This window comes from Phytophthora ramorum (assembly GCF_020800215.1).
Source record: "Phytophthora ramorum isolate Pr-102 chromosome Unknown Phyram_PR-102_s0002, whole genome shotgun sequence".
Lineage (NCBI taxonomy): Eukaryota > Oomycota > Peronosporomycetes > Peronosporales > Peronosporaceae > Phytophthora > Phytophthora ramorum.
Window position 1 is genome coordinate 722,898 of NW_027150648.1, and position 25,827 is coordinate 748,724.

A 25,827-nucleotide genomic window follows, 5' to 3' on the forward strand; every position below is an offset into this window, starting at 1 on the left:
CACAAGACCCGTCATCCACCTCCTGTTCTGAATTACGAGTTGGACAATATTCCTGACTTTGTGAGTGGATTGTGTGATTCAACAAATTCATTGACAAATTGTTTGAGCAGACTACGGGTCCGCCTCAACACTGTGTCCAATTGGTTTGGCAAAAGTGCGGTCCAAGATACAGTAAAGACACTGCTACAAATGCTGGAGGCGAATCAAACCATTGAATATCTTGATGTCATCGCGCCGCCCGAGTTTCACGATGATTTGGGTAAATTCAAGCGCTACCATCTCCAGCCAATCCACAGAACCCTGCAACCACTCTCTGTGGAAAAGAAAAGTGCGTTCCTGAGCGTGATGGCACCCATGGTATCATCGACGGAATCGACAAAAAGGAGGGAGTGTAAAAAAGCACAGCCTCTGCGATTTCTCCCTCAGCTCGACGAGCAAGTGCTGTCATTGGTCTTTTCCTTTGCAGCTCCACCAGTGATTCGGAAAGTGTACTTCCGCAAAGCTGCTCTGTACGATTGGCTTTCCAATCAGATTGAAGAGCCTCTTTAACTTCAGGATTATTCTTCAAGTCTTCAACCCCCCTCCCCCGATTTTTAAAATATTATGCAAATGGATACTTTATTTACAAATCCGTGGTTGGTGTTCCTGTCTCCGTGGTGCACTGCGTTGAAGGACCGAGTCGCGTACCGTGGCGAATACATTCACGTGTACAATCCAGGGTGCTTCGACAGCGTCGCCGAAGAGGAATACAACGAATTCCAGCTCACAAGTTTCAATAGAATTTTCACAGTTCGAGAGGCACTTTTACTCTTGTCAGCAGTGGCAAAAGCGGACAAAAATGTGTGGAGATTCCTCCTATCTTTGATTTGTTTAATGGAGTTGGGTAGGCCAGGAGAAGAGACCTTTGAAGCAGATATTCCGGCTACTTTGAGTTGATAATCGGATGGAGGAAACGTGAAGAAGGCGGAGAGTTTAAGTCGGATGTCGTCCAGTTCTGCCGATTTTACGAGCATGACGCACAAAGCGACGAGTACAAAAAGGCATTGACGCGAATTTCGAGTTGTATTACTTGCGGTGAAGAGGGGTTAACGAGCATGCTGAGCCAATCACAAATTCAAGGCAGTTGGTGATTGAGACATCTATGCCTTTTGTTCGCGCTTTCGGAGAAAGTGAGTAGTTATGATTCCCGGGTTGGGTCGAATGTCAAGTTCCCGCGAGTCACTTGTGTTTCAGAAGAGTGCAAAAGTGACCACGTCTTCAGGTTTGACATCGCTCAAGTTGAAGTTTAGCCCAGAGACTACACCGGCCTATCGCAATTGATAACAACAGTTGGACCAATGTTGACCTTTTAGGCGCTAGATTACGTTGAGCTTCAAGTTGGAAGTTTGCTCTCCTCTAAGCCCGACTCAACTTCAGGGAGTTCCAGTCTAACCATGAGAAACGTCTGGTCATTCAATTTGATTGGAAAAGATGCTATTGGGGCTCTCGAACGCCCCACAGCGCGCACTCTCAAAATGTGTGCGTCGACTACGTATAAATCTCGGACTGATTGTCAATTGGTGTCGGGGTACTTTGAGGAAAGATGATATGGACGCTCTTCTAAAGATATTAACCCATCACGTTAGGTATTATTTGCCAACGCACTGGACCCGCGCTTCTCCAGAAGTCGAATTATGGCGCAAATTCTCCATCATACTTCACAATGCTTCATCCAGGGAAATCAATTCTACGAGCTGCTGGAGGCTTATTGGTTTAGTCGGTACCAGGGGGTTGAGATTTTATAGCGGGAAAATATATTGAAGCGTTCACAATACTACTGCCAATCTATACTGTTGTTTGCCCCTACGCCGTCACGGTGAACGCGTTAGATGTACTTTCGTACGCTTTAAGTTTGCCCAGCACGTTTTTCGAGTTACCGCGGTGAACAAAGCGGTATGTGCCTGGCACGCTCGTGCGACCACCAGAGCGAATGTTCCACTCGCACGTGTTCTTACTTTGAGCGACGAGGTAGCGTTTCCAGAGGTAGCGCAAGTCCCAGTGAGCGTCGGTCATGACAATGGTGTACGTCCCGTTTGATCCAAGTTTCTCGACGTCACAGAATGACGATACTAGAGCCACTGAATTCCTCGGGTGTGCCCCGGCAAACACTGCGGACGCCACACCTCCAATCGAGTAGGAACTGGAAGGCTGTGTACGCACGTAGGTGAAGTTGTGTAGCAGAGGTGCCGAGTCCACGACGACACCAGAGTTGAGTGTCATGAGAGAGTCACGGTCGATCTGTAGGGGCTGAGGACCCACTTCGAGCGGTATAGTTGCATCCACAACTGAAGCCGCAACTCGAGATAGCTCCTGCTGCACTGCGGCCAACTGATTGGGGCCAAAGAGTGTCGATGCGCCTTCGTAGTGCTGCGTGAGGTACTCCTCCTTAGTGGTCATGTACCCCGCATAGCCATTACTGACAGAAGCCAACTCAACCTCCGTGACACCGGCACCGACCAGCGCTTCCTTGACGGTGTCTCGAATCCGTCGTCCGGCCATGGTCGTGGTTTCGAAGTTAGTCACAGCGATGCCGAACTGGCCAATCTTGACGATCTGTACGGGCAGAATGTTTGGCACCCAGGGCTTAGGCTCCATGAGGCCAACGGCCAACAGGGCAACCTTGTTGGCGTCCTGGCAGTCCTGGACCCACTGCGGCGTCTTTTTGATCATAGAGCCCACTGCCTTGAAGAACTTGTTGGTTTTGAGGTTACCCTCCGTAAACATGCTGTACCCTCGGCCGTCCTCCGTGCCAGCGCCAAAGTTCTGTCCCACCACAGCAGGACACGTTCTATCAGCGTACGGGTTGTCGATAGTAACATTGGCATCGACCAGCGTGACGTTAGAAAAATCAACGTACGAGAGATTGGCCTTGACAGATCCTTCGATGAGCTCGGAGTCTCCCTTGATCAACGCCGAGAGCGTGTCGTACTGCCGCTTGCCCATGATCTCAGCAGATTCGATAGTGGTGTTTCCCTCGCCTCTGAACGTTCCGTCGCCGTTGTCAATTCGGTTTGGGCTAACGTCACCGGCATTCGCAATACCGATCCCCACGGTCACATTGTCCAGCTCGTCTTCCAGTAGAAACTCAGCGTACCCCTTGTTGTCTCCGCTGACAAGGTGGTTTCCCCCGGTCAAACTCGTGGGGTGAACAGGGTAGAAGGCGAGCACTCCGCGGAGTTTGCCGTCACTGTTGAAAAAGTGTAGAGCACGCATTGTCGTGTCGATGTTGCCGTCGTAAAGTGCTCGTTCGGCCTCAGGGTTGGCGAGATACGCTTTTGGTGAGCGGTTGTTGCCCCCCTTGACGACTTCACCCTTGTTCCAGCCGATGGTACCGCTCTCCACGGAGTTGTGCGCTGCATCAATTGCCTCCATGATGCCGCTGACGATCTTGTCGAAGTTATCGCTGATAAAGCCCATGATGGAGACGTCGTAGAGGAAATACCCAGCGGTGCCTCCGGGCCCAGCGTGTGTATGCGATGCATGGAGGATGACATTTTGCTCGGTGTACACCCCGTCATACTTCTTGGCGACCTCGGCGAGAACTTCTTGGTGAACTAGTTGCATGACAGACATGAGATCGCAGTGAACGAACATAACTCTGCTGTCGCTGTCGGGGTCTTCGATCAAAAAGGCGCGAGCGTACTGGCGATTTAAAATCCCAGCAGAGGTCTCGCTCGAGTCAGCAAAGCCCATCATGACGACTTTAGCGGCGGGGCCCGTGATGTCGCTCTTGCCGATCCCGATGTTGTATGCCGCGGCAAGCGGCCCCAGGAAGCATGTGAAAACGCAAAGAGTGAAGATCCAACTGGACTTCATTTCGCTCGATTGGCGTCAACGACGAAACGTGCTGAGCACGAGAAGAGAAGTTTGGAAATGGCAGTTTGAAGTCGGCTATGCGTACGACCTCGGCTTGACAGCATTGAGGCAACTTATGCACTGCGCAGTGAAGATCCAGAACGAAGGAACTGGTTCTGATCCTTTCGATCACGCATTACGCGGGGTTGGATAGTGATGATAAACATGTGCAGAGTTGTTAGGACTACAGGTAGTGACGGCACGAAACGTGAGCATGTGTGGTACTTTCGTTGGTGTCAGTAGTATTCGGATCAAGATTTCTGCGATGGGGGAACTATCCTGTGCAAGGCACGTTAGAAAGCTACCTACAACATGCTAAAATAGCGAACGGGTCAACTCTGAGGAATGTTAGAGTTCTTGACACTCTTCGAAACAATGGTCGAGTCACAACAACGAATGCTACGTGCACTCTTCTCGCCTCTGTCAGCGTGATTAAAATCACTTTCCCATTTTAATTCGCGACGTGGCGACCGAGTAGCTTCCCTTCGCGAACGTTTTCTAGTTGCTCAGCGGCGCAGCTCTCAATGAAAACCTCTCGTCAAACTACCGCGATATGCTCGCGCAGAGTTGCAGACAGGAGCTCACTACGGGTATTGCCTTAGACAACGTGATAGATGTCTAGAAGTACACGACCTTGGTGGGGAGGGCGACGTGCACGCGGCGTTCGACAGATCTGTACGTCGGCGCTCCGCTCCATGTACAGTATGGCGAGCACACCATCACTTTGATGCATTCCCTGACAGGCGTTTTCAACGATGGCATGATGCTTTGTAGAAGTACTCAATACTGGCGGGAAGGTGTCTGCTCTCGGCCAGTCGCCTTTTACGTAGCCAGAACAGCAAATAAACGCACTGTACATGCGCATGCCATGGCATGCTTTACAGCTCACGTAGCCGTTGTGCAGTTGTCCACTGTGCATGGCTTATCATTTCTGGTCCGCTGGTTGCCGCCGCACCTGGGTCAGAGATAACGTTAACGCAGAATCGGATCACCGACATCTGTAAATCGCGAAGGGCTGAATGTTGAATTTTCATGAGATCCGTCTCAAAAAATCGAGCAAAACACTTGCTCAGTTTGACGCTTACTTGCAAGTTGCAATGCAGCCAAGTCCCTTGCGTGATGCTGATCTGCATCAGTACTCGGAGGAGTACTCCTCTCTTTGTGATCCATTCAAGAGCACTACAGGTGGTCCCAGCACTTTATGCGATCCTGCACTGTATGGAGTCTCTCAGTTCGGGAGAAGGAATATTTCACCAGCGCGGTACTATCGAACGTTGTGTGCCAGACCACACGGCTAAAGAGGCTGTGATCGTGTTCGCATCGAGAATTCTCACTACTGTATTATTGGAAGCTAGTCTGAGCTCGGACAAGGGACGTAAACGGCTTGGCTCATGCAGTGGCCTCTATTCAGTGCCGCGTACTGGTAACCGGTTCGCGAGTGATGCATCACTATGCTATTGTTTTTTAGACAGAACTGTAAGTGCATTCCTGGCCAGACTACATGTACTGCTTGTTCGTTGCGTTCACAGATTACTGTCCAAAAGTAAAAACGTAAACTCGTCATAAATCGTTGACCATGCTAACTGGATGTAATTTCCTACATGTAATGGTTAGAAATCGCCTGTTTGGAAAATACAGCAACTGATAAAAACGTAACAAACTGATCTGGGCTGCATCGCCCTTTGCGCCGCAGAGATATGGTACATGTACAGGTTGCAGCGAGCGCAGCCCGGATTACAAACTGAAGTGCTTCTGTTGACGTTAGCTAATGTACGTAAAGTTGAAACTGAGCCGCCCATACGTTCGCGCGCTCTGACGTTGCTCACAAAACAAATACTAGTACACACCAGAACGGTCGCAGACCGGTTTGGGGCAGAGACACTTCTTGAGGCACTCGAATAGCGATCGCGTGCAGGGTTCACACCATCCTATGATAGAAATGTTATACCGTACATTTTGTACGGTACCTACGGTCTAAAGTTTTGCGAGGGCGAAAAGTTGACTTCTTAGAGGAGAGTGCGTCTAGGTGGTTAACTCGGCGCTGGGGCCTCACCGCATGCTGCCTCGCCCCGCGTGGATTTACTTTGGCGACGGACCAACATAAACTGCGCAGTGTGCTGATGTTTACGTTTGCTCAGGGTTACTCTAAGGACAGTAATCCTCGCAAGTGTTTTTAAGTTGTCCAGACAGACGTACAGAGTACGCCGTACTCTGTTCGGTAGCTTCCAATCTCCCAGCCATTCCCCCACTCCTTCGCCCTACTCTCTCTCTCTCTGATGATCATTTTAATTATCATTCGTCCTGAAAGCGAACGCCCACTCCATTTCTGAATTGATCCACCTCCGTGACAAGTCAAGGCGTATTCATGCGGACGTCGCATGTCCAGTCATTGTTGCTGGCGGTGGCGCTACTGCAGCAACTTGCTTCGAGTTCCACCTCCTCTTCACTTGTCACTGATGAAGATTGTGACCCAGACTATGAGCTACTCAATGAATCCAAGGGTGAATGCGAATGCCGCGATGGCTTTAGCGGTTTGGGCTGCCGCATGTGCGACGACGCAATAGACGCGGACGTGTGCAGCTCTACGCTCGGCTCGGACTACTCGTGCGTCACGGGACTCAACTACGGCTCCGGGGCCTCGGCTAAGTCGTACACTTGCACGTTTTCCAGCAGTCTGCAAGCGCTTTTCCCGGGTGGTGCGGTGGATGTGAGCTGTGATCGCGACGACCAGGGTGACGCGACCTGCACCGCCGCAGCGTACAAGACGAAGGACACGGTGAACGGCGCCCACTTTATTGACTGCAACATGACTCAGTGTTCGTTCCCTACTGGCGAAGCTAACGGAGACTGCGCCAACATTGACTGCAAGTGCGGCTCGGGGTGCACGGCCACGACCAAGGCTCTCGTTGAAGGCATGATGAGCGGGAAACCTGCCAAGATCCAAGTGACCGATTCCACGGAGCTCTCCATTGTGATCGAAGGCTCACCTCTCCCGCTCTCTGCTACGTGCAAGGCGTCTGGGTGCGCGCGCACTGGCAGCTCTGGAAGCACTGCAAGCAGCGGCAGCAGTACTTTGATCAGTGCTAGCACTGGAGATGACGCTGACGACACAGACGGTGTGTGGCTTGCAGTTGTCGCCTGTGGAGTCCTGCTTGTGTTGTTGCTCCTTGGTGGCTGTGTCAGCTGCTGCTGTCTGGTGGGCATTCGGCGCGGCAACAAGGAGGAGCTGGAGACCGAACTACTAAAGGTTATCTCTCGCTCGGCCACGACGCTCGAGTTCCGGAATGTCAGTTGTCACGCGAATGGCGACAACAAGTCTTCCATGGAGCCAAAGTGCATTCTGGACAAGATTTCGGGAACTGTGTCGCGTGGTCAGGTTCTTGGTTTGTTGGGGCCCAGTGGCTCCGGCAAGACGACCCTGCTCAACGCGCTCGCAGCAGTGAAGAATGGCAATGCCAACTTCTCTGGGGAGCTTCTGCTCGACGGCCAAAAGGTGACGAAGGGCTACCGTCGAGTTGCTGCCTACGTGCAACAGGATGACACTCTGTATTCGACGCTCACTGTACGCGAGTGCATTGCGTACTCGGCACAGCTCCGTCTTCCCGTTGCGATGTCTGGCAGTGTCAAGAACGCCATGGTGGATCGTGTTATTGCAGAGCTCAACCTTGGCCACGTCGCGAACTCTCGAATTGGATCGGTGGTGGAAGCAGCTCAGAGCGCGGTGTATCTGGCGGTGAGAGACGTCGTGTAAGCATTGGTATGGAACTGGTGACGTCGCCGCAGATCCTCATTTTAGACGAGCCCACGTCCGGACTAGACAGCTCATCCGCTCACTCAGTTGTGCAGCTTCTGAAAGAGCTGGCGAGTCATGGGCGCATCGTGGTGTTTAGCGTTCACCAACCCAGTGCTCGCTCTTTCCTGCTTCTGGACAAGATCATGCTGCTCGGTAAGGGAAACCTGCTTTACAGTGGAGCGCCGGCGGACTCCAAGGGATACTTCCACGGTCTTGGCTTCAAGTGCCCAGAGGTATGTGCAATATCTGATGCAACGCTCTCTGCTTTTACTGTTGCTCACCTCGTGTTTTGTGTTTTGCATCACAGAACGAAAACATTGCCGACTTCATTCTCGACATTGCGAGTGACACGAGCAATATCCCGACCATTCAATCTCACGAAGGAGGTGCAGCCATTCCACCTGCAGCCTCGAACGCAGTGGAAAACACCCCTCAGCTTAACAATTTCCCGCGCATTTCTGGCAGCCCTGCGTATGAGGCAGAACCGTTTCCGGTCGTCATGGAGAATGCACCGCGATCGAGGAGCAACCTGGCTTCAATCCAATCGCTCATCATTGAAATCCGCGTCCTCTTCGCTCGCACAGCTCAGAACATCTTCCGTCACCAGTCGTTGTTGGTACTGCACGTCGTGCTGAGCTTGGCTCTGGGTCTATTTGGCGGACTGATTTTCAACGGCGTCACCAACGACCTCGCTGGGTTCCAGAACCGCATGGGCGCGTTTTACTTCATCTTGACGTTCTTCGGCTTCGCCAGCATGAGCTCCATGGACCTGTTCATCGCCGAACGCCAAATTTTCCTTCGTGAGACCGGCGCCATGTACTACGGCGCGTTCAGCTACTTCCTTGCCAAGGCTACGCTGGACATGTTGCTGCTTCGAGTGCTTCCAGCCTCCCTCTTTGCAAGCATCTTCTACTGGTTTATGGGGCTGCAGTCCTCAGTGGAGCACTTCCTGCTGTTCTGGCTCACGCTGGTGCTGTTTAACGTGGCGGCGGGCTCCATTTGCCTACTAGTCGGAGTGCTGGCAAGACGTGTGGGTGCGGCGAACCTTGGAGCCACCGTGGTGCTCTTGGTCATGCTTCTCTTCGGCGGCTTCTTGCTCAACACCGAGACCATGCCAGGATCCGTGGGCTGGCTCAAGTACCTCTCCATTTTCGGCTACGCGTTCGAGATCCTCATGGTGAACGAGCTCAAGGGCATCGTCCTGTCGTTCGACGCCCCCGGGTACCCCGCTATCCCCGTTTACGGTGAAGTGTACTTGAAGACGCTGGGCATGGACTACACCAAGCGCTACTACGACGTGGCAGCGCTCGCTCTGATCGCTATTGTGCTGCATCTTCTCGCCTTCCTCTTCTTATCGTTTCAAGTCCCGTCGCACCAGGGGATGGCCGACTACGCCAAAGACGCCCCGAAGCGCAAGGAAGAAGGGTACGAACCGTGCCGTTCTGGTCGCAGCACTCAACAGTAGCTTCACCTCGTAATTCCTGCTGCTATAAACTCGATAGCCACCAAATACAGGCCAACGTTGCAGCTGACCATCACTCTGTTCCGTCTGAGTCAGCCTCAAGTGGTGACGTCGCTCTGTACGTGCGCCACACCACATTCATACGTGCACCACACTAGATTGTACCGTTGCGCAAACCCACGAGATTTTTCCATGCGTCATCACATGGGTACACTCCACTGGCTCCGTCCACTCACAGTCTCCAAAACCCTTTTTAACATGGTGGAAGTGACGGTTCTGGACTACGGCGCCGGCAATGTGCGCAGCCTCAAGAACGCCATCGCGCGGCGGGCCACTCGGTCAAGGATGTCACCAGCGCCGAGGACATTCTTGCCGCCGAGGTGCTCATCTTCCCGGGCGTGGGCAACTTCCGCGCCGCCATGGAATTCCTCACGGCCAGTGGCTACGTGGCCGCGCTCAAGGCCTACATCGCGGCGGACCGGCGCTTCCTAGGCATCTGCCTGGGCATGCAGACGCTGTTCGAGGGTAGCGATGAGTGCCCGGAGCTCAAGGGCCTGGGCGTGATCAAGGGCCACGTGACGCGCTTCCCGTCAGAGGACGTAGTGGTGCCCCACATCGGCTGGAACGGCATCACTCCCTGGAAAAAGTCGGCGCTTTTTGCGTCTCTTCCGGTCACTACGGAGGAGGCAAAATTGTATTTTGTGCACTCGTTCCGAGCCGTCAAGACGGACAAGAACGCGGACTGGGTGCTCACGACCAACTACGGAGACCTCGAGTTTGTCAGTGCCGTGCAGAAGGGCAATGTTATGGCGACCCAATTCCACCCTGAAAAGAGTGGAGCGGTGGGAATTGCCATTTTGAAGGGGTTCTTGGAGAAGAGTCTGGCCGATCAGGATGAGGCTATTGTGGAGGCTGCTACGGCCCCCAGGACGACGCTGTCGAAGCGGATCATTGCGTACGTTGATGATTTTTGAAGGATGTTTTGGGATGTTTTAGGATGTTTATGGATTTTTGGTGGTTGAGGCAGGTGTCTGGATGTGCGTGCGAACGACCAGGGAGATCTGGTAGTGACCAAGGGAGACCAGTACGATGTGCGGGAGAGCGCGGACGGCGAGGGCAACGTGCGCAATATGGGCAAACCTGTGGACCTGTGCAAGCGCTACTTTGAGGAGGGCGCGGATGAGGTGGCGTTCCTCAATATCACGAGCTTTCGTGAACAGCCGATGGGAGACATGCCGATGGTTCAAGTGCTTGAAGCCAGCTCTGAGTGCGTTTTCGTACCACTGACGATTGGAGGGGGGATTCGCGAGTACGTGGACGACCAGCAGAAGACCCACTCGGCTCTGGACGTGGCTGCGATGTACTTCCGCTCAGGTGCCGACAAGGTCTCTATTGGAAGCGATGCTGTGTACACGACTGAGAAGTACTACGCCAACGGGGGCAAGGGTGATGGTACCAGCTCTATCGAAACGATCTCTGCTGTGTACGGCAACCAGGCCGTTGTCGTGTCCATGGACCCCAAGCGGGTGTATGTGGCGTCGTTCTACGATGAGAACGCCAAGGGGCACAACGTCGTCAAGCTGTCCCAGCCCGGGCCCAATGGCGAGGAGTACTGCTGGTACCAGATGACTGTGCGTGGAGGGCGCGAGACGCGCGACATCGATGTGGTGCAGCTGGCGCAGGCTGTTGAGGCTCTTGGCGCCGGTGAGCTACTGCTGAACTGTGTAGACATGGATGGCCAGAAGGCCGGATACGACCTGGACTTGATCTCGCTTGTGAAGAAGTCGGTGCGCATTCCCGTTATTGCCTCCAGCGGCGCTGGTAAGCCTGAACACTTTACGGAGGTGTTTGAGAAGACAAACTGCGACGCTGCGCTCGCAGCTGGTATCTTCCACCGTAAGGAGGTGGCGATTCAAGACGTCAAGGCGCAACTGCAAACCGACAAGATCAGTGTGCGCCTCTAAGTTCTGCTTGATGCATCAACTCAGCAGAAACGCAGACAAAAGCACCAAGAACCTCCAGTGGCCTAAAAGACACTTGATACGGACCTGCTTTGCACAAGATTGGGCACTTCGCATCCCCCGTCTCGCTCTGCGGTTGCAGCTCCGTCCCTCTATCGTGCACGTTCAAACTCACAAAACATATAGAGCAACACTTCGGCGACTCATTTGCGCTGGTACGATTCCTGTCACGACTTGTCCAACACTGATCAAAAAGCAAGTGTCAGTATAGCCTCTTAAACCCGGAGTAAGCGAATGCGACGCACATACAGCCAAGATTTTAGCAAAGCTATGATGTACATTGTGTTCTTATGGAGACTGGAATAAGGATTATTCAGGGGCACAGCCAGCAAGTTCACGCATTGCCAAGTAGCAATTGTTGGTTTATTAGCAAACAAAGAGCTCGTCGCAGAACATGCCTGCGCGAATGCATTGCCTGGCTTCGATGTATCGATACATGTACCCTGCGTCCTTCACACCCGTTCAAATACTGGAATATATGACGAGGCTGAACAACCTAATGGACTGCAGAAACATTACCATCATTTGCACCCCTGAAGTCTCAGCATCACATTGTGGAGGCAAAAAGAGAACGGCCCCCAATCGAGCCCAATACAACATCGTTCAGCATGACGACTACACACAACATTAATGTTAAACGCACCATCACTCAGTACCACGAAGTCAAATTCAAATGAAATCATTGCTGCGCTGACACATACCGGTTCTGCTCCTACTAAAAGAAGCTTGTCCATGCCCTTCTCTCGCCTCTGTCGTTGTTGTATCACAGTTGCTACATGTACGTCAAATCTCACCCTTGATTACTGAGGCTCGTCTTAGGCTCACCCTTGAGGCACACCATCCAGAATCAGGAAGCCGTTCACTTTGCGTAACATAGGCGAGTGGCAGAAGGCGAATATCTTGGCCAGGATGTTTTGATTCAGCTGAGAAAAAGCGAGTCTACCACTTGATAATTTCAGGTCTTTCTTGGTCGAAGCAGGATACTTAGATGACATCACGCTCAGGAGCGCAACCTTGCTCTCAATTGGGAGTTTGAGCAAGCGATCAATTGGCTTCAAATGGTACTTCCTGAACTCTTTCAGGTATTTGTGGTGCGAAGTGGACAGCATGATCTGAAGGTACTCAAGGCTTGTATTCTTCTGGAGCATTTGCAGCAGCGCCTCCATCACACCGTTAATGGAGGGGTCGTACAATACTCTCCCGAAGTCCACAGGGTTCAATCGGCGAACTCGCAACTGGCGCATGCACTTGGTAAATGAGCTACTGGCGTCACTAAGCAAAGTTGCAAGTGTCTCGATGTCATACCCGTCAAAATTTAGGGCTGGAAGCGGGTCATTTCGCGCATGGTAGTCAAAAAAGTTGAATCGCACGTTAACGAAACCTTTGCGGATGGAAAACTCTTCTAGATTCGGGCAGTTATTGGTCACATCGACTTCTTTAAGATTCTCCGAGGGCCCATCAAGCGTTAAGAATCTTAACGATGGTCCAATGGAGTTCAGAAGATACGCAACAGCATCCCCAAAAAACGGAAGTATCAAGCCAAAGCGCATCGTAAGTGACGTGATCCTTCCCGGGGTAGCTTTTTGCTCACTGTTCTCTGTAAACAGCAAGTCCGCACGCCGGACGTAGGCCCGACCAAAACCAGGGATCAACACGTTTACCCATTTTCCCTTTCTGTCATCGCTAAAAGTTCGCACAGAATTTATCGATGACTCAAACTTCATCATAGATGATCCTCTGCAAACGCGCCCATGCTCATCGAACTTCCAACAAAAGGAAGAATCAGCCTTCAGTGTTGCCACTCTGCTTCCAACACGACCACGACGACAACCGAACAATTCTTCTTCGGGGTGATCCGAAGTCATCACGGACGTGAAAGCGTCTACGTCCGCGGTTGTAATTTGAGGCAGCTGCGTCAATTCAAGAGATTCGATCGAGGAATGAGCACGTTTTGAGTAAAACGCGTAAGCAATCCACTTCCACAATTGTCTGCATTCAGCTTCGCCTCCCACGAACATTCTTGCTCCTACGCAAACCTTTGCGTCAATATTCAGCGAGAACTTCTTCGCCGTCTGACTCGAAGCAATCGCGGAGAATAAAGCATCCACATCCATATCTCCCAATGAAAAGGCACACTGCACGTGCACCTTCTCGAACTGCAGGCGATCCGGAGCGGTCCTCGTGCTACAAACTTGGAATCCGGAATGATAGCTCGTAAGCGCAAGTTCAGGAGGTCGGCGAGTATTGTCAAAGAGACTGGCCATCAGCTGTCGCATCACTTTCTTCGCCAGTCCAGCTTCATTCTCAAGATCAGGCACCATCGTTAACCCAACTGCCACTTGTGATGCCCAGACATTTCCAGTCACGAGCCTCTCCATCGCCTCAGCTAATTCAGCACTAATTCTACATCCAGTAACATCTGCAATCATCGGTTCCAACACAAAGGTGCAGCGCAGTTTCCCCAAAGCCACATCTTCTTTCTCATGACTTGCCTTGTAGATTTCCCATTGCTCCTTAACCGTCTGCTCTGCCTTTTGGATGTCCATAAACACAGCCATGAGCGACGAAACGGAAATCTTCATACAAGATGCAGTGTTCACTCTCACTGGAACTTTGACATCTTTCCGTGACATCAAATAATCAGTTCCAACTGCAATTTTCTCCAGTGCTCTCACATACTCCTGACTGGGAAATTTCCGTTGATCAACTCCACAAAATTTCACCAAATCCAGCTCGTCACTTTCCTTGCTCTTCCGGCCTTCCAAATCCATGAACAGAACAAATTTCGGCTCCACTTTCTCGTCAAATTTCTCCGAGCCCTCGTACTGCATGTCCATTCCACAATATGTCTCCAATAGACATCTCCACGCCGTATAGTCGACATGAGCCACGACGGACAGCAGCGCAAGTGCCTCTCTAGCCTTCCGAAATTTCAATTGAAATGTTTCTTCTTCAGACAATTGTGGATTTTGCGTCAGGTTTTCTTCGTCTTCTTGTGTTTCTTCATGGCGATAAGGTAGATTCACCTGCAGGTAGTTCTTCACGTCGCCCCAGTAGTTTGTATCGCACTCCAGGCTGTCGAATTTGATTCTTCCTTTGAGGACAGCGCACCAAGGGAGAAGGAAGCCCCAGCGCTCTTCAATGGGACAGATAGGCCCACTCATGACCGACTTCTTCTCTGCTGGACAATCCGATGTGCGTCTTGGTTTGCAAATCGAGGAATGACTCCCAAAAAGTAGCTTGAATTGGTTTAGCCAATGAGAATGCAGCTGTAATTTGTCATCACCGGATCGGTAAGTAAAAGTGAAAGCAGTGATCTCTTACATAAATTATTTGACCAGCAGTAAATGCTGTTGTTTTACGAGCGAGTTTGATACGAAAATGAACCGAGCGTATTGATTTGTCTTGGAGCGGTACTCTCTCGAATGGTGTATGTCACAACTCAAAACGGCGCAGCCATTTGAGATCTTCAAAGCAACCAAGATGGAGGAAGCGGCTCTTGCTCTAATGGAGCGACGTTGGGGCTTCCTACTCCCCTGATGCCAAGCTCTCACTCAGAAAATAAAGCACAGGCGTATAGACCGCGACTGGGAGCCCTGGGGCGTCGACTTGAGGTGCGGTTGCCCACGCGGTTCCAAAGTCCGACGACGAAATCGACGAAGCCGAAGATTCTGATGAAGATTATCGAGACGAACCTAGACAATCCTATGACGATGGCGGGGGGAGAAACTATTTAGGAAAAGATTCCTCAGAAACCCCACTCAAGAGACTTACGGTGATACTTACGTTGTCATGACCTACTCAGCGCACAATAGTTTGCGAAGCAAAATTCCAACTCTTCTCTCGATACCAGCTGCAAGAAGAGCGTGTGTCGATATGAGCTCACCCCTATCCTGCTGGAGAGCTGGCATACTTACCGTCTTGTTCATGAGCGCGCAGTAATGCAGTTCGTTCCACTTGTATAAGTAAACCTCATAACGACGGAATACTGGACTTTTAGCGACCTTCGACCCTTCAACATGCCACGCTTCAAAAGTTAGTAAACCTCCACAGCATCAATTTCTCTGTCAACCACTTGATGTACATTGCTTGGTCCTTCGCGAGCAGACATTCCGTTTACACTCTCCATCTCCTTATTCCTCGGCTTGGCAAGTCCCGATTTCTTGTAGATGTCATCGGAGATACTCGCTGTGCTGACGCCGATATTGTACTTCCCTTACTAGCACAGTCCTACGTACGACAGTAGGTGTAGCTACCCTCGGCATTTTCAGAGTTTCTTCGGGCTCAGCACGACTTTGTCAGAAGTACTCAGATAGTGTAGATGTGTGTCAGGTATCTAAGATAAATTTAACTGAATATAATAATCGATTAGAAATAATGTTTAGTGTTGGCCTGCGAATAGAGTTAAGGAAAAACATCACAGCGACATCGTCTGTGTCCGTTGACGTAAGGGTGCAGGCTCGTTGTCATTATCATATCCAGCTAGCCAAGTTTCGATCCCTCGATCCGAGCACGCTTTGACATCTCATAGTCAACGCCAGCTACCTTCACCATCGTTTTGCATTTTTTAAACAATTCGTAACTTGCATGGCTTCGAGTGCTCAACGCTATCGAAGGCGCAAGCGACACATGCTTCACAACGTATCGCTGGAAATCTTCCGAACTTATTGGGGCCCGAAAGGACCGTAATCTCTCCATGGGAACAACGAAGTACAGCTCAACCATTTTAAAATGAACTCTCGTCACATCGTCATGCGTTACCAGCTTGTCCAGCAGCTCAATGAAGTAATCGTGGGTATCCGTGACGCTCAGCACGAGTTACTTGGATGAACCGCACGATCGTTTTCGCCTTATCAACGAACACGGCATCATATCCACCTTGATTCCACTTGGTCGGGGCCAGCCACGTCGCGTTATCGAGAGAAACTGCGATCGAGGCCTTAGTGGGGTCAAAGAAGATGATGTCCGAACGCCCCCACTTTTCTTGACGAATCACGTGGTACTCGAAATAGCTCCACTGAAGACCCGACGACTGGATCATTGCAAAAATCCAAGCGTCGAACAAATACCCATCCATAGACGGATTCACTCCACACAATTGCGCCACTTTCTGTAATAGCACTGGACCTTTCAGAACTGCGCACCGTCTCGAGACGTAATCACTTACGAAGCGAACCTCGTAGTCGTTGCCTCCTCGATGATATCCAGCCTGCAACCTGTTGATAGCACTAACCGCTGAAGCCCCAACCGAGTTTTGAGACATCAAGTCAATATTCGATACTTCGTTGAGGGCATCATCTAGAGAAGCGATAGCCGTATCTGTCGGAACTGCAAACATCAGCCTTGCGCTCCCCCAGCAACGCAGTACTTTTGCTCCACAATCTTCGCTTTATGCTTTTCCTTTTCTGGATTATCTGACCCCCGGATCGGTTCAAATATATCCTTCACGCTTTCGAAAAATGCATCATACGTCATCGCCTTCTGATAATCCTCAAGTCTCCATGACTCCAGCTTGTATGACATTTCAGTGGTCATTCGCTCGGTTTGTCCAGGCTGCGCTATGGTAGGAACGCTGGGTTTCATGTCCACACCAACTGTTTCGGTTTCTTTCATTTCTTCCATGTCCACATCCGTCTTGCCATGCGAAATAACCGAATATAAAGCACGATGGAACTTCTTGTTGACACTTGACATCGAGCAAACGTACACCAGTCGATGAATCTTTTTGTCCTTGTCATGCCACTGCTTGCACATAAGACGGGCTTCCTCGATGTGAACGCCTGAGGCAGCGTATCCATCCAAAAACAGGATGGTGCTTTTACGGGTAGGTGTGGAGCGCAAGATTTTCTTCAACAGTTGGAGCTCGGCTAAGTAAACAACGCACGTCACTTTTCGTTTCCACGGAGCCAAACACACATGAACGCGTCTCTCACTCGAGCAAAGCTAATCCACAACACATCCCAGACCAATGAATCAAGTGCATACGCGAAGGCCAGCGCTGTGCACGACTTTCCCGTGCCCGGGGGCCCAACAATCCACTCTATAGCCTCGTTTTCAACCGAGCAGCGATTCATTTCACTCCATTGCGTCTCGAACTGCTGTCGACAAAAGAGCATTAACGATTGTCCAGAGTCCCCAACCCCAGAGCCCTCGATCATAGCCTCCGACAACCTAATCAATTGGTCATCAGCTCGAACGCCAAGTTGTGGTCTTGCTTCGGGTGCAGTCCACGCAATCCGCTCGTCGTCGACTTCTTTTGGCACTGGCACTTCAACGACGAGTTCAGCCGCCATAGATTTCCCAGTCTCTGCAATATTGGCGTCCGCTTGTAGAGGACCCTGCTTCCGATTGTATGCCTCCCAGTCCGCGTACACCTTGAGGTCGACTGCATCAATCTTTTCAAGGTGGTTGCTTAGCTTTGCCTTTACAGCATCTCGGAATTGAACCACCATGACACCTTCCGGCTGGACCGCATCAGCGGTCGTGATCGGATTCCCACCTTCGCCCACCAATCGGAACCACACCAAACGATCCATTGCTGTATTCTGCTTTCTGCTCTCCACTTCTTGGGAGAAGACGACCTGAAAGCTGAATTGCACGGCTCGAAATGCAATATTCAGGTCATCTATACGTTGTACCGAGACGCTTCATTTACGTCCGAACGCATAGCAACAATCGTCATTTGTTCGGCAATGGGCGGGCGCTGGGACTTCTTGGCTCCTTGGTGTGACACAATCAAGCGCCTTACCTACGGGAATCTGGAGTATGAAGATGACCCCCACGGCACCCAGAAGCGGATACTGCAAGCTACGCTCCCCAAGAGACAGTTTTGTGCCGACGAAGACATTTTTCAGACCAAATTCCGCAAAGCGCGGGAAGCATTGGCATTATTGTCTGCAGTGGCTCATGTGGATCAAAGTGGATGGAAATATGTCCTTTCGAAATATTGCGGGGTGAACCTTGGAAATCGGGGAGGGGAGAAATTTGAAGAAGACGTTGCGGCTAGATTTCTGTTGGTGATGGACCTAGCAGAGAAAGAAGGCGCTTATGACTCCGATCTAGCTCAGTTGGTTGGAGTTTACCGGCGAGAAGAGCAAAGTTCGGAGTATTTGGCAGCTTTGGAGAAAATTGCTGCGTTGGACAACAGATTAAAAGATGGTGCGCCAGGAGTGGAAGTGAAAATTCCAGTTCGGGTGATTTTAGAGCTAAGCAGATGTTTTCGGCAATTGGCGAACAACCTGTGGAGGATCTATTGAGTGCAGCAAGAGCTGAACGAGTCATTAAAGCGAAGTGGGAGGCGTACGAGCAGGAACGTGGAGTGATGGCTGTAAGGCCAGGCTCGCTACGTTGCAGTTTCGTACTAGAGCCAATTATTGCAGAATTTAACAACTCTCCATCCGAGCTGACACGGCGGATGCAGTAGCAACACTGCTAGCCGCAAATGTGTGGTTTTCCAGGCTTTCACTTTACCTGAGAATCCATTCGACGTTGAGAGAAGATATTCTCTTGTCGAAGAACGTATTTGGTCAAATGGTGTCACACGTCTTCGACAGCACACGCCGCAATCGCGATCTCGCCGCAACAAGATATCATTCCAAGATAGGCCAATCAAACCAGCTTCAGATTGGTACCGTGGTGGTGTATTGTGACCCTTCAATGACAACTGCGGAGTTTGAGGCTTTGTGTTCAGCTCTTGTGGTTACCCAGACAACTAAGAGGCTCTCTATGAGTCTATGGCTAGATCCAAAAGATGCGAATAGCAGCGCAAAAAGATGGAAGTGGCTGGCTTATGCGCTGTTTTCGAAGCAGGCGCGTAGACATTCAGCGTTAGAATCGGTCGCTTTGAACGCGATTGGTAGCATGAGTGTTGCGGATATGGCGGCCTTCTCGGCTGTACTGCAAGCTGAGCACCCGGAGGAGGAACTATTTGATTCCCCACGTTGCTACATCAACGCGAGAGATGCGATGCTGAAGAAAGGTTCAATTGTGCATGCGCGACCGGAGTACCCAGATAGCTCTTTTGTGAGTGAAAACGCAATGAGTGTTGGTTCACTAACATTTCCAGTGCGTACGTTCAGCGATGATAACCAGAGTGTATGGGTCTCCACAATCGTGCCTGGTCATGGGAAATGTCTTGTTCAACGCGATGATCTGGTATTTGAAGAGGAATATGCATCCGAAGAGCTCCAACACGGATTAATGACGCTTACGATCGGCTTCAGCAATTCCAATACCCCGACATTTGACGGCCTGCCAAGTTGCATTGCAACAATCGGAACCAGATTGAAAGTGCTAGTCCTGGATTTAACCTGTGCGGATCTTGGGCTCAATTTCATTGTGCAATGTTGTCCCAACCTGGATGAGTTATCTCTGAGATCACCAGAGGTTGATGTCCGACTTCGCTTTGGTGGGTATCGTGCATTGGGCCAGCCACTTCCTGAGTTAAGCGACAACTGGAGAGATTTCGGTGCTTTAACTGCGGAGTTATCCGATCCTAGCAGCCCACTGACGACGTGCTTGCGAAGGTTGCGAGTTCGACTGGATAGTGTTCGTAATTCCAGCGGGGTACAGGACGAAACACTCATCAGAACGGCTCTAGCACAGCTATTGCACATGCTGGAAGTGAACCAGAGTCTAGAGTACCTAGACGTCATTGCACCTCTCCAGTATCACGAGTTGCTTTCTCAACTCAGAGCATATCATCATATGCGATTGACAGTTGCATCCCGCTGCCCACATCAGCCAAAGCTGCATTCCTCAGTGCATTATCGCCCTCACGGACACCAAACCAAGTAGGCCCATCGAGATCTACACTCTACGGCTATGAGTTTGACCAACATGTGGTGTCCAAGATATTACAATTTGCCGTTTCTCCTGTTCTCCGCGGAGTATACTTTCACGATTTCGATTGGGGCGACAGGTATGACGAAATACCGCTGTAATTATTGTCACTGTGGCACCTGGAAATGAATTTGCTAGTGCAGCACCGTACTGCAGCTTTGGCCAAAGCCTTCGGGTGAGGTAACCCATAGAGCGTGAATTGCGACTGGCTACGGCGACAGGCTTGCGAGGAGGGTATAGATGAATAGTATACCAAGGATGTCTTGAAAGGGATTTCTATCCGAACCACGGATGGTTTTACTACAACAAAGCACCGAGCACCATGAAGTGCCTGCGTTTTTGTTCAGGTTCCTCTGGCTACGATAGATAATTATGCAGGGAGAGAAATCGAAGGTATTGAATCTCTGAAGGTGTCATGGTCAGAATTCCTGGGGTTTTTCATCAGGGGCATTGTGGAGCCCGCTGAAACGGTTACTCTTTCGGGAAGTACTATATGGACAGCAGGAGTTCTGGGGAAATCAACACTGTGCGCCTTGGCAAGTCCCGTGTCGTCTGCGTGCACCGCGCTATTAACTATTAACAACTATTAAATATACGCAGGGCTTGATCAGGGAACCACTAGATGCTATCCTCAAATACGTTGAGCAGGGTGCACGTGACCGGCTGGGGAGGGGGGTATTCTCCGTCAGCTCCTGGTGCTATACCTGAGCGATTACGTTCGTATGACCGGGTGGGACGCGAGCAAGATGAACTTTGTCAGTTCGGCTCGCCCGCATGGGAGCCCACCGCGCCCCGCCCTTTATTGGTCGCTCTCAAGCTTAAGTCCCAGATCGGGATTAATGATGGCTGCCATCCGTAACCGGGTCGCGAGTGGTGGTCGCTGACAACTTGCTAGCCTAGCAAGTGTACGCTTGGAACATCAGAGTCTGTATTCACGCTGGATCCTTTGCCTTATCGCGTGAACGTTGTGTGCATGTTCGAAAGCACGGTTGATAGACTGTGACTGACAGCAGTGAGAAGTGCGCTGGTATGCGCAGGTCAACACCTATTCCGTGCTCGTGATTCTCGAGTCGTGAAGAAAAATCTTGATGCCGTCGGGGTGGAGGCATCCACGTGACGATTGGCAGTTGCCACAGTTCGAAGAGTACCCGGAGTAGAGTGGCAAAGCCAATGCCGCTAGCTCATATAGAAGGAGGAGTTACTGTTCTGCAATTACGAAGAATGGAGTGAATCTATTCTCTTCACTGCCAAGTTGATGCCAACGATACCGATATATATACAAACCCATGCACAATCGAGCTACCACCGCGTTTACACAATAAACTAAGCACACCATACGATTAACGCCGCAGAGGCTGCCGTGTGCTGCATACATGTACGTGCTTCTTGCATTTAGTAGCGGCATAACACGCCAATACCTTTTCATGTACATACACATCTGTCAATCAATCATTTCGAAAATATTCACGCGATTGACGAGCGTAATCGATGGACACGCGTAATCGAAGCGCAAAAAGCAGAGCCCCCAGGAAATTCTGCGCCATTTCAATTTCGTTTTGCAGAATGGCTCCGCGTTTTGCGAAATGCCCGTCGACTGCGCTCGTCAAGGACAATGTCGCGCCGAGAGCCCGCCGAAGTAGGTCCAAGCGGTATTTGCGGAAGCGGACCAGTGATGCAGCGAGTCGAGCCTCACACTCACCGATGAGAGAATCCTTTCCCCTTGGGAGCGCAGCGACTGTTTTGTGAACCACAGCGGAGCAAAAACTCATCATAGTATTTGACATCCGTCCTCTACATCTGAAGGTAGCTATTGCTTGTAAAGGACAGCTTCGTGAAGTCTTTGACGGGAAAGTCGATCACTTTGGACGTGGTGACGTCCACAGCATGAACCAATCGACTTCCGCCGTGTGTAGTGGCTTTAAAGTGTAAGCAATAAGTATTCACGGTATTCAACTCGACCGATGAGCGATTCAGCGCACTTTGGTTGTTGGACTAACGAACTGGCTCATAAATTAAGGAGACATGGCCGCCAATATTCAAATAGGAATAACTTGGGTCCAGGATAATTAGTGGTCGCCAACTCTTGCAACAGCAAGAATTTTAATTTGGATCATCTTTTTTTGTTCCGGAACGGCGATTAGTCCACAGTGTCACAAACCTTTCACTTTTCTTTATGAATAATAGACATTTGACGCTTTGCTGGCTTTGCTACTACTTTTACAACTTTTAGTAAGTCTTTTTGACTAATGGAGATATTTTCAGTGAGGTATAATACATTGATGTCACTTAGCTGTGTTAACGACTTCCTCTGACCGTCCTAGACATCGTCCCTATGCCGATCTCTAGCACTAATGGAGATATCGGTAGCCAATAGAAAACTTTAGTTCCTGGACTAAGTCGCCTTCTGGAACAAGAAACGAAATGATCCAAAATTATATTCTCTAGAACAACGGACGGAGTGTACTGGAGCTTTTGGAAATCGAATGATAATTTATCTGAAAAATATATTTACGGATTTTCGTTGTTAGTCCAACAGCTAAAGTTCTGTAGCAGAGAATAATATCAACAGCCCCGCTGTCGATATCACCTCTCCCTTGTGTGGCGTCGTCACCAGTGCCACATAATCCTCGATGACAACGTAATCCTGCGTCCAAGGCAATCAGCACTTGCGCTCTGGGATTTTGGTCTAAGCCCAAGAGCTATACTTCTCGTTCTATGCTGAAGATACACGATCTGATCAGCAATGATACTGTCTTTTCTCAATTGCTTCCTACCCACCCACCCACAGGTCTGGAACAACTTGGTCTCAGAAAGAGGTCATTCCGAAATTTGCCACCGACACCACCAGAGCAACCCCGATCGCATACAAGAAAACATGCGACTGAGCTGGGTCGTGCTTGCTGCTGCCACAGTTCTGGCAAGCTTTGATCCCGCCTTCGCCATCCAAAACACCGATCGTATCAAGCTCCGCGGCGCTGCCGTCTCTCTCACGGAAACCAGCACAAACAATCGTTTCCTGCGAGCTCCAAGGAGTGTCGATGATGCTGGAAGCAACGACAACGGCGATTTTGATGAAGAACGAGGAAGATTAACACTGCAGGATGCCGAGAAAATGCTGGAGAGAATGCAAAATTTTGGCAAGGCGCACCTTGGTGTGGAGACTGGGTTGTCGAAGTTGAGTCGGGAACAAGTGAAACTCTGGTTTGCAAAAAGTCAGCAGAGTGTTCTCTTCCGTCAAGTGTACCATGATGGAATGGATCCGGCGAGATTGAGTAAATTGATTGGCCTCGACGACATTGTGAAGAAGGTACCATCCGCCAAGTTGATGGAAAACACGGATTACGTACTGTATACCCAGTTCACGAATTTCTGGTTGAAAGAGCGTGCCAAAGCAAAGAACCTTCTCCCCCCTGTCCCTTTGGTTTAGCATCCATGACGCTCGTGACAGATTTTCCATATTGGTAAGGCCAAGCTAGCTCGAACAGAATCAGTTGGGAACAAATCAGGAGGATAATCATGGAATCATACATGTTTAAACTCGTGGTCTGTTCTTTATTTCGTAAAGTGCTAATGCAGCATTTTTTCTTCTATTCTGCTCTGTTTTACTGTTGGTGCCGGGCATCTCGGCGTGTTGGACTTCCTTGAATACTTACTACGACTATCGGTAGACAAAATAAACTGGAGATTTCAAATGAGGCTGCGCAGTTAGCAGGGGTTCGACAGCCCTTCAGCTTAACACCGAGTCACCCATCAGGGATGCTATGGGTATGAAATGTTGTTTCAGTTTCCCTCGACGGGCGAAAAAGCCCCAGTATTAGTATAATAATAAACTCATTTTGATGATTTGTTTTGTATTCGAAAACATGACCCCAGGACCAGGCACTTGACGGCCGCGTTCAGCGTCGGGTCCTCGACAGCGTTATTAGAAGCTGGAAGTGGTCACCGCTCTCGTGGATTTTAGGGGTGAGGCTTGGATGTAGATTTCCTGTCGACATTTCCGCTTTTGAGATTTTGTAGCGCGATGTCCCAAAAATTGATAACTGAACATCATTACGTGGGACAGCGGACGAGATACGGGGATTCGTATCAAGTTCATTCTGTCTTTAGCCTTCAAGCTTACGCACCCTACAATGGGCAGCACCGTTGGTGAATCACCACACGGTGATGCAAACCACTTAAAACGGCCAGGCGTCCTTGAGTCGAAACTCGAAGATGCCGTCCTTCAAAGGCATTTTTCTCTTCTCTTTTTAAAAAGCGGCCCGTCAAAGTCCGCCGTGCTTAGAGCGTCACGTGCTTCCTCAGTGAGCTGCTCCCACGTGATGAGGTCTTGGAACTCACCCTCTTCCTGTGTAAATTGCAGTCTCGGCTTGGGATAACCGTATCCGCGGTACGAGTCCAACTTCACACTTGAACCGTCAAGGAATCTAGCTTGAACGGGGGTTTCGAACTCGGACCGCCTACCATAGTTCATTGACACACCAAGAATTGTCGAGTTGGAGAGAGCAGGGTCGTCGATCCAGACAACCGCGGTCTCCCAGTAATGGCGACGCTGGTACTTATAGTTGCCTTTAGGGAGATACCAAGCGTACATGATAGCCCACTTGTCCTCGTACCAGTCCGAACGAGAATACACTTGCGAGCCGAGACTTGAGCCCGTGCACTCTCCATCTGCTGGGCCAGATCCTTGAGACCGGCGCTGACTGACCCATCAGCTTGGACGGCCGGATACGGGTAGCATCCGTAGGAGACCAAGAGCTGGGGCTTGAACTTCACGGCGGCCTTCTCGGAGTCGGTCGTCGGTTCTGGCTCAGCAAATGGTTGGACTTGGTCGTGGTCGATGTAGGTGACCTCGGCTTGGGCTGAAGCGAGCGTCAAGACCGCAGCAGCGAGGAGGGCTTGAAGCTTCATTGTTTTCAGGTGTACTCTTGACGTAGACGATTGCGAACTGATGTCCATGACAGTGTGCTGGATATGTAGTCGGCTGAATATGCACCATCAGTGCGCCAACGCAGCCTGCATTATGCTGCGTTGACGTATAATCGTTGTCTACCCGTAATCAGGGATGGATAGTACTGTATCGAGCAGAGGAATTTCCATAAATCAACCTTAAGCACTAAGATTTGAGAAATTAGTAAGCGCACTTAGATTAGTGTTTAAAATATCATTATGATACTATTTCTGAAACTTGGCATCAACATTTCTTAGCTCCTAAGTAGATTGCCACGGACGAGACTTGAACAACAGGCTATTCCACTTTTGAAGTTGCAAAGACCTCAGTACTTCTATAAATGCAAGCCGTGCGGCACAGGGTGTGTGCGCGATATACTATCCTACGTACCTGTACCAAAACAAAGCTCCACCTCTAGCGCAAGAGGAATTACAGCCCTCAGACTTAGACTAAAAGCGAAAAGGAAAGAGGTATGCAGCTCCTGAACAAGGTACAGTACTCGACAGGGTCGTCTGGTAGAAGAGGGGACGGACGGAGAGATCGAAACCATGGAAGTTAGCCTCGCCCCTAATGCTATTTGTTCATAGACCCGGGATCAATGCACCCTGGGTGAATGGTTTGAGCTGGTAACGTTACTGGCAGTTGCTAGTGTTTGATGCATTGCTGGTGCAAGTAGCTATTTGAGGGTTTTGTTACGGTAGTGGAGATGTTTTTATTTAATATGGATAGTAACTTTATTGAAGGAAGAGTCTAAAGAGACACCAGAGCCTGTATTTAATAGCCAAGCCTCCTTGAAGCAATTGTGGTGGAGTGGGATCGCAAAAATGGATGATGCGATCCAAACTCACCAGCGGTACGCCCGGACTGC

At 50.3% G+C, this 25,827-nt stretch overlaps 6 protein-coding genes across 6 annotated transcripts; 3 read left to right on the top strand and 3 right to left on the bottom strand.

Annotated features, from left to right (window-relative positions):
- Window positions 1-1,842: 1,842 nt before the first annotated feature.
- On the bottom strand, window positions 1,843-3,855 carry KRP23_1721 (Neutral ceramidase B; the record flags this gene model as incomplete). Its single annotated transcript, XM_067886379.1, has 1 exon — window positions 1,843-3,855. One exon carries the CDS (start codon window positions 3,853-3,855, stop codon window positions 1,843-1,845), a length of 2,013 nt encoding a protein of 670 aa, XP_067749054.1.
- Window positions 3,856-6,439: 2,584 nt separating this feature from the next.
- Window positions 6,440-7,645, top strand: KRP23_1722 (ABC transporter G family member 24; the record flags this gene model as incomplete). The annotated part of the gene is made up of 1 exon (XM_067886380.1): window positions 6,440-7,645. One exon carries the CDS (start codon window positions 6,440-6,442, stop codon window positions 7,643-7,645), a length of 1,206 nt encoding a protein of 401 aa, XP_067749055.1.
- A 185-nt stretch (window positions 7,646-7,830) lies between these two features.
- KRP23_1723 (Imidazole glycerol phosphate synthase hisHF, chloroplastic) lies at window positions 7,831-11,113 on the top strand (the record flags this gene model as incomplete). The annotated part of the gene is made up of 4 exons (XM_067886381.1): window positions 7,831-7,920; window positions 7,995-9,112; window positions 9,418-10,104; window positions 10,177-11,113. 4 exons carry the CDS (start codon window positions 7,831-7,833, stop codon window positions 11,111-11,113), a joined length of 2,832 nt encoding a protein of 943 aa, XP_067749056.1.
- Window positions 11,114-11,991: 878 nt separating this feature from the next.
- Window positions 11,992-14,334, bottom strand: KRP23_1724 (uncharacterized protein; the record flags this gene model as incomplete). Its single annotated transcript, XM_067886382.1, has 1 exon — window positions 11,992-14,334. One exon carries the CDS (start codon window positions 14,332-14,334, stop codon window positions 11,992-11,994), a length of 2,343 nt encoding a protein of 780 aa, XP_067749057.1.
- A 2,721-nt stretch (window positions 14,335-17,055) lies between these two features.
- On the bottom strand, window positions 17,056-17,706 carry KRP23_1725 (uncharacterized protein; the record flags this gene model as incomplete). Its single annotated transcript, XM_067886383.1, has 1 exon — window positions 17,056-17,706. The coding sequence occupies one exon, from the start codon at window positions 17,704-17,706 to the stop codon at window positions 17,056-17,058; it is 651 nt and encodes a 216-aa protein (XP_067749058.1).
- Window positions 17,707-22,754: 5,048 nt separating this feature from the next.
- KRP23_1726 (uncharacterized protein) lies at window positions 22,755-23,438 on the top strand (the record flags this gene model as incomplete). Its single annotated transcript, XM_067896038.1, has 1 exon — window positions 22,755-23,438. One exon carries the CDS (start codon window positions 22,755-22,757, stop codon window positions 23,436-23,438), a length of 684 nt encoding a protein of 227 aa, XP_067749059.1.
- Window positions 23,439-25,827: the final 2,389 nt, after the last annotated feature.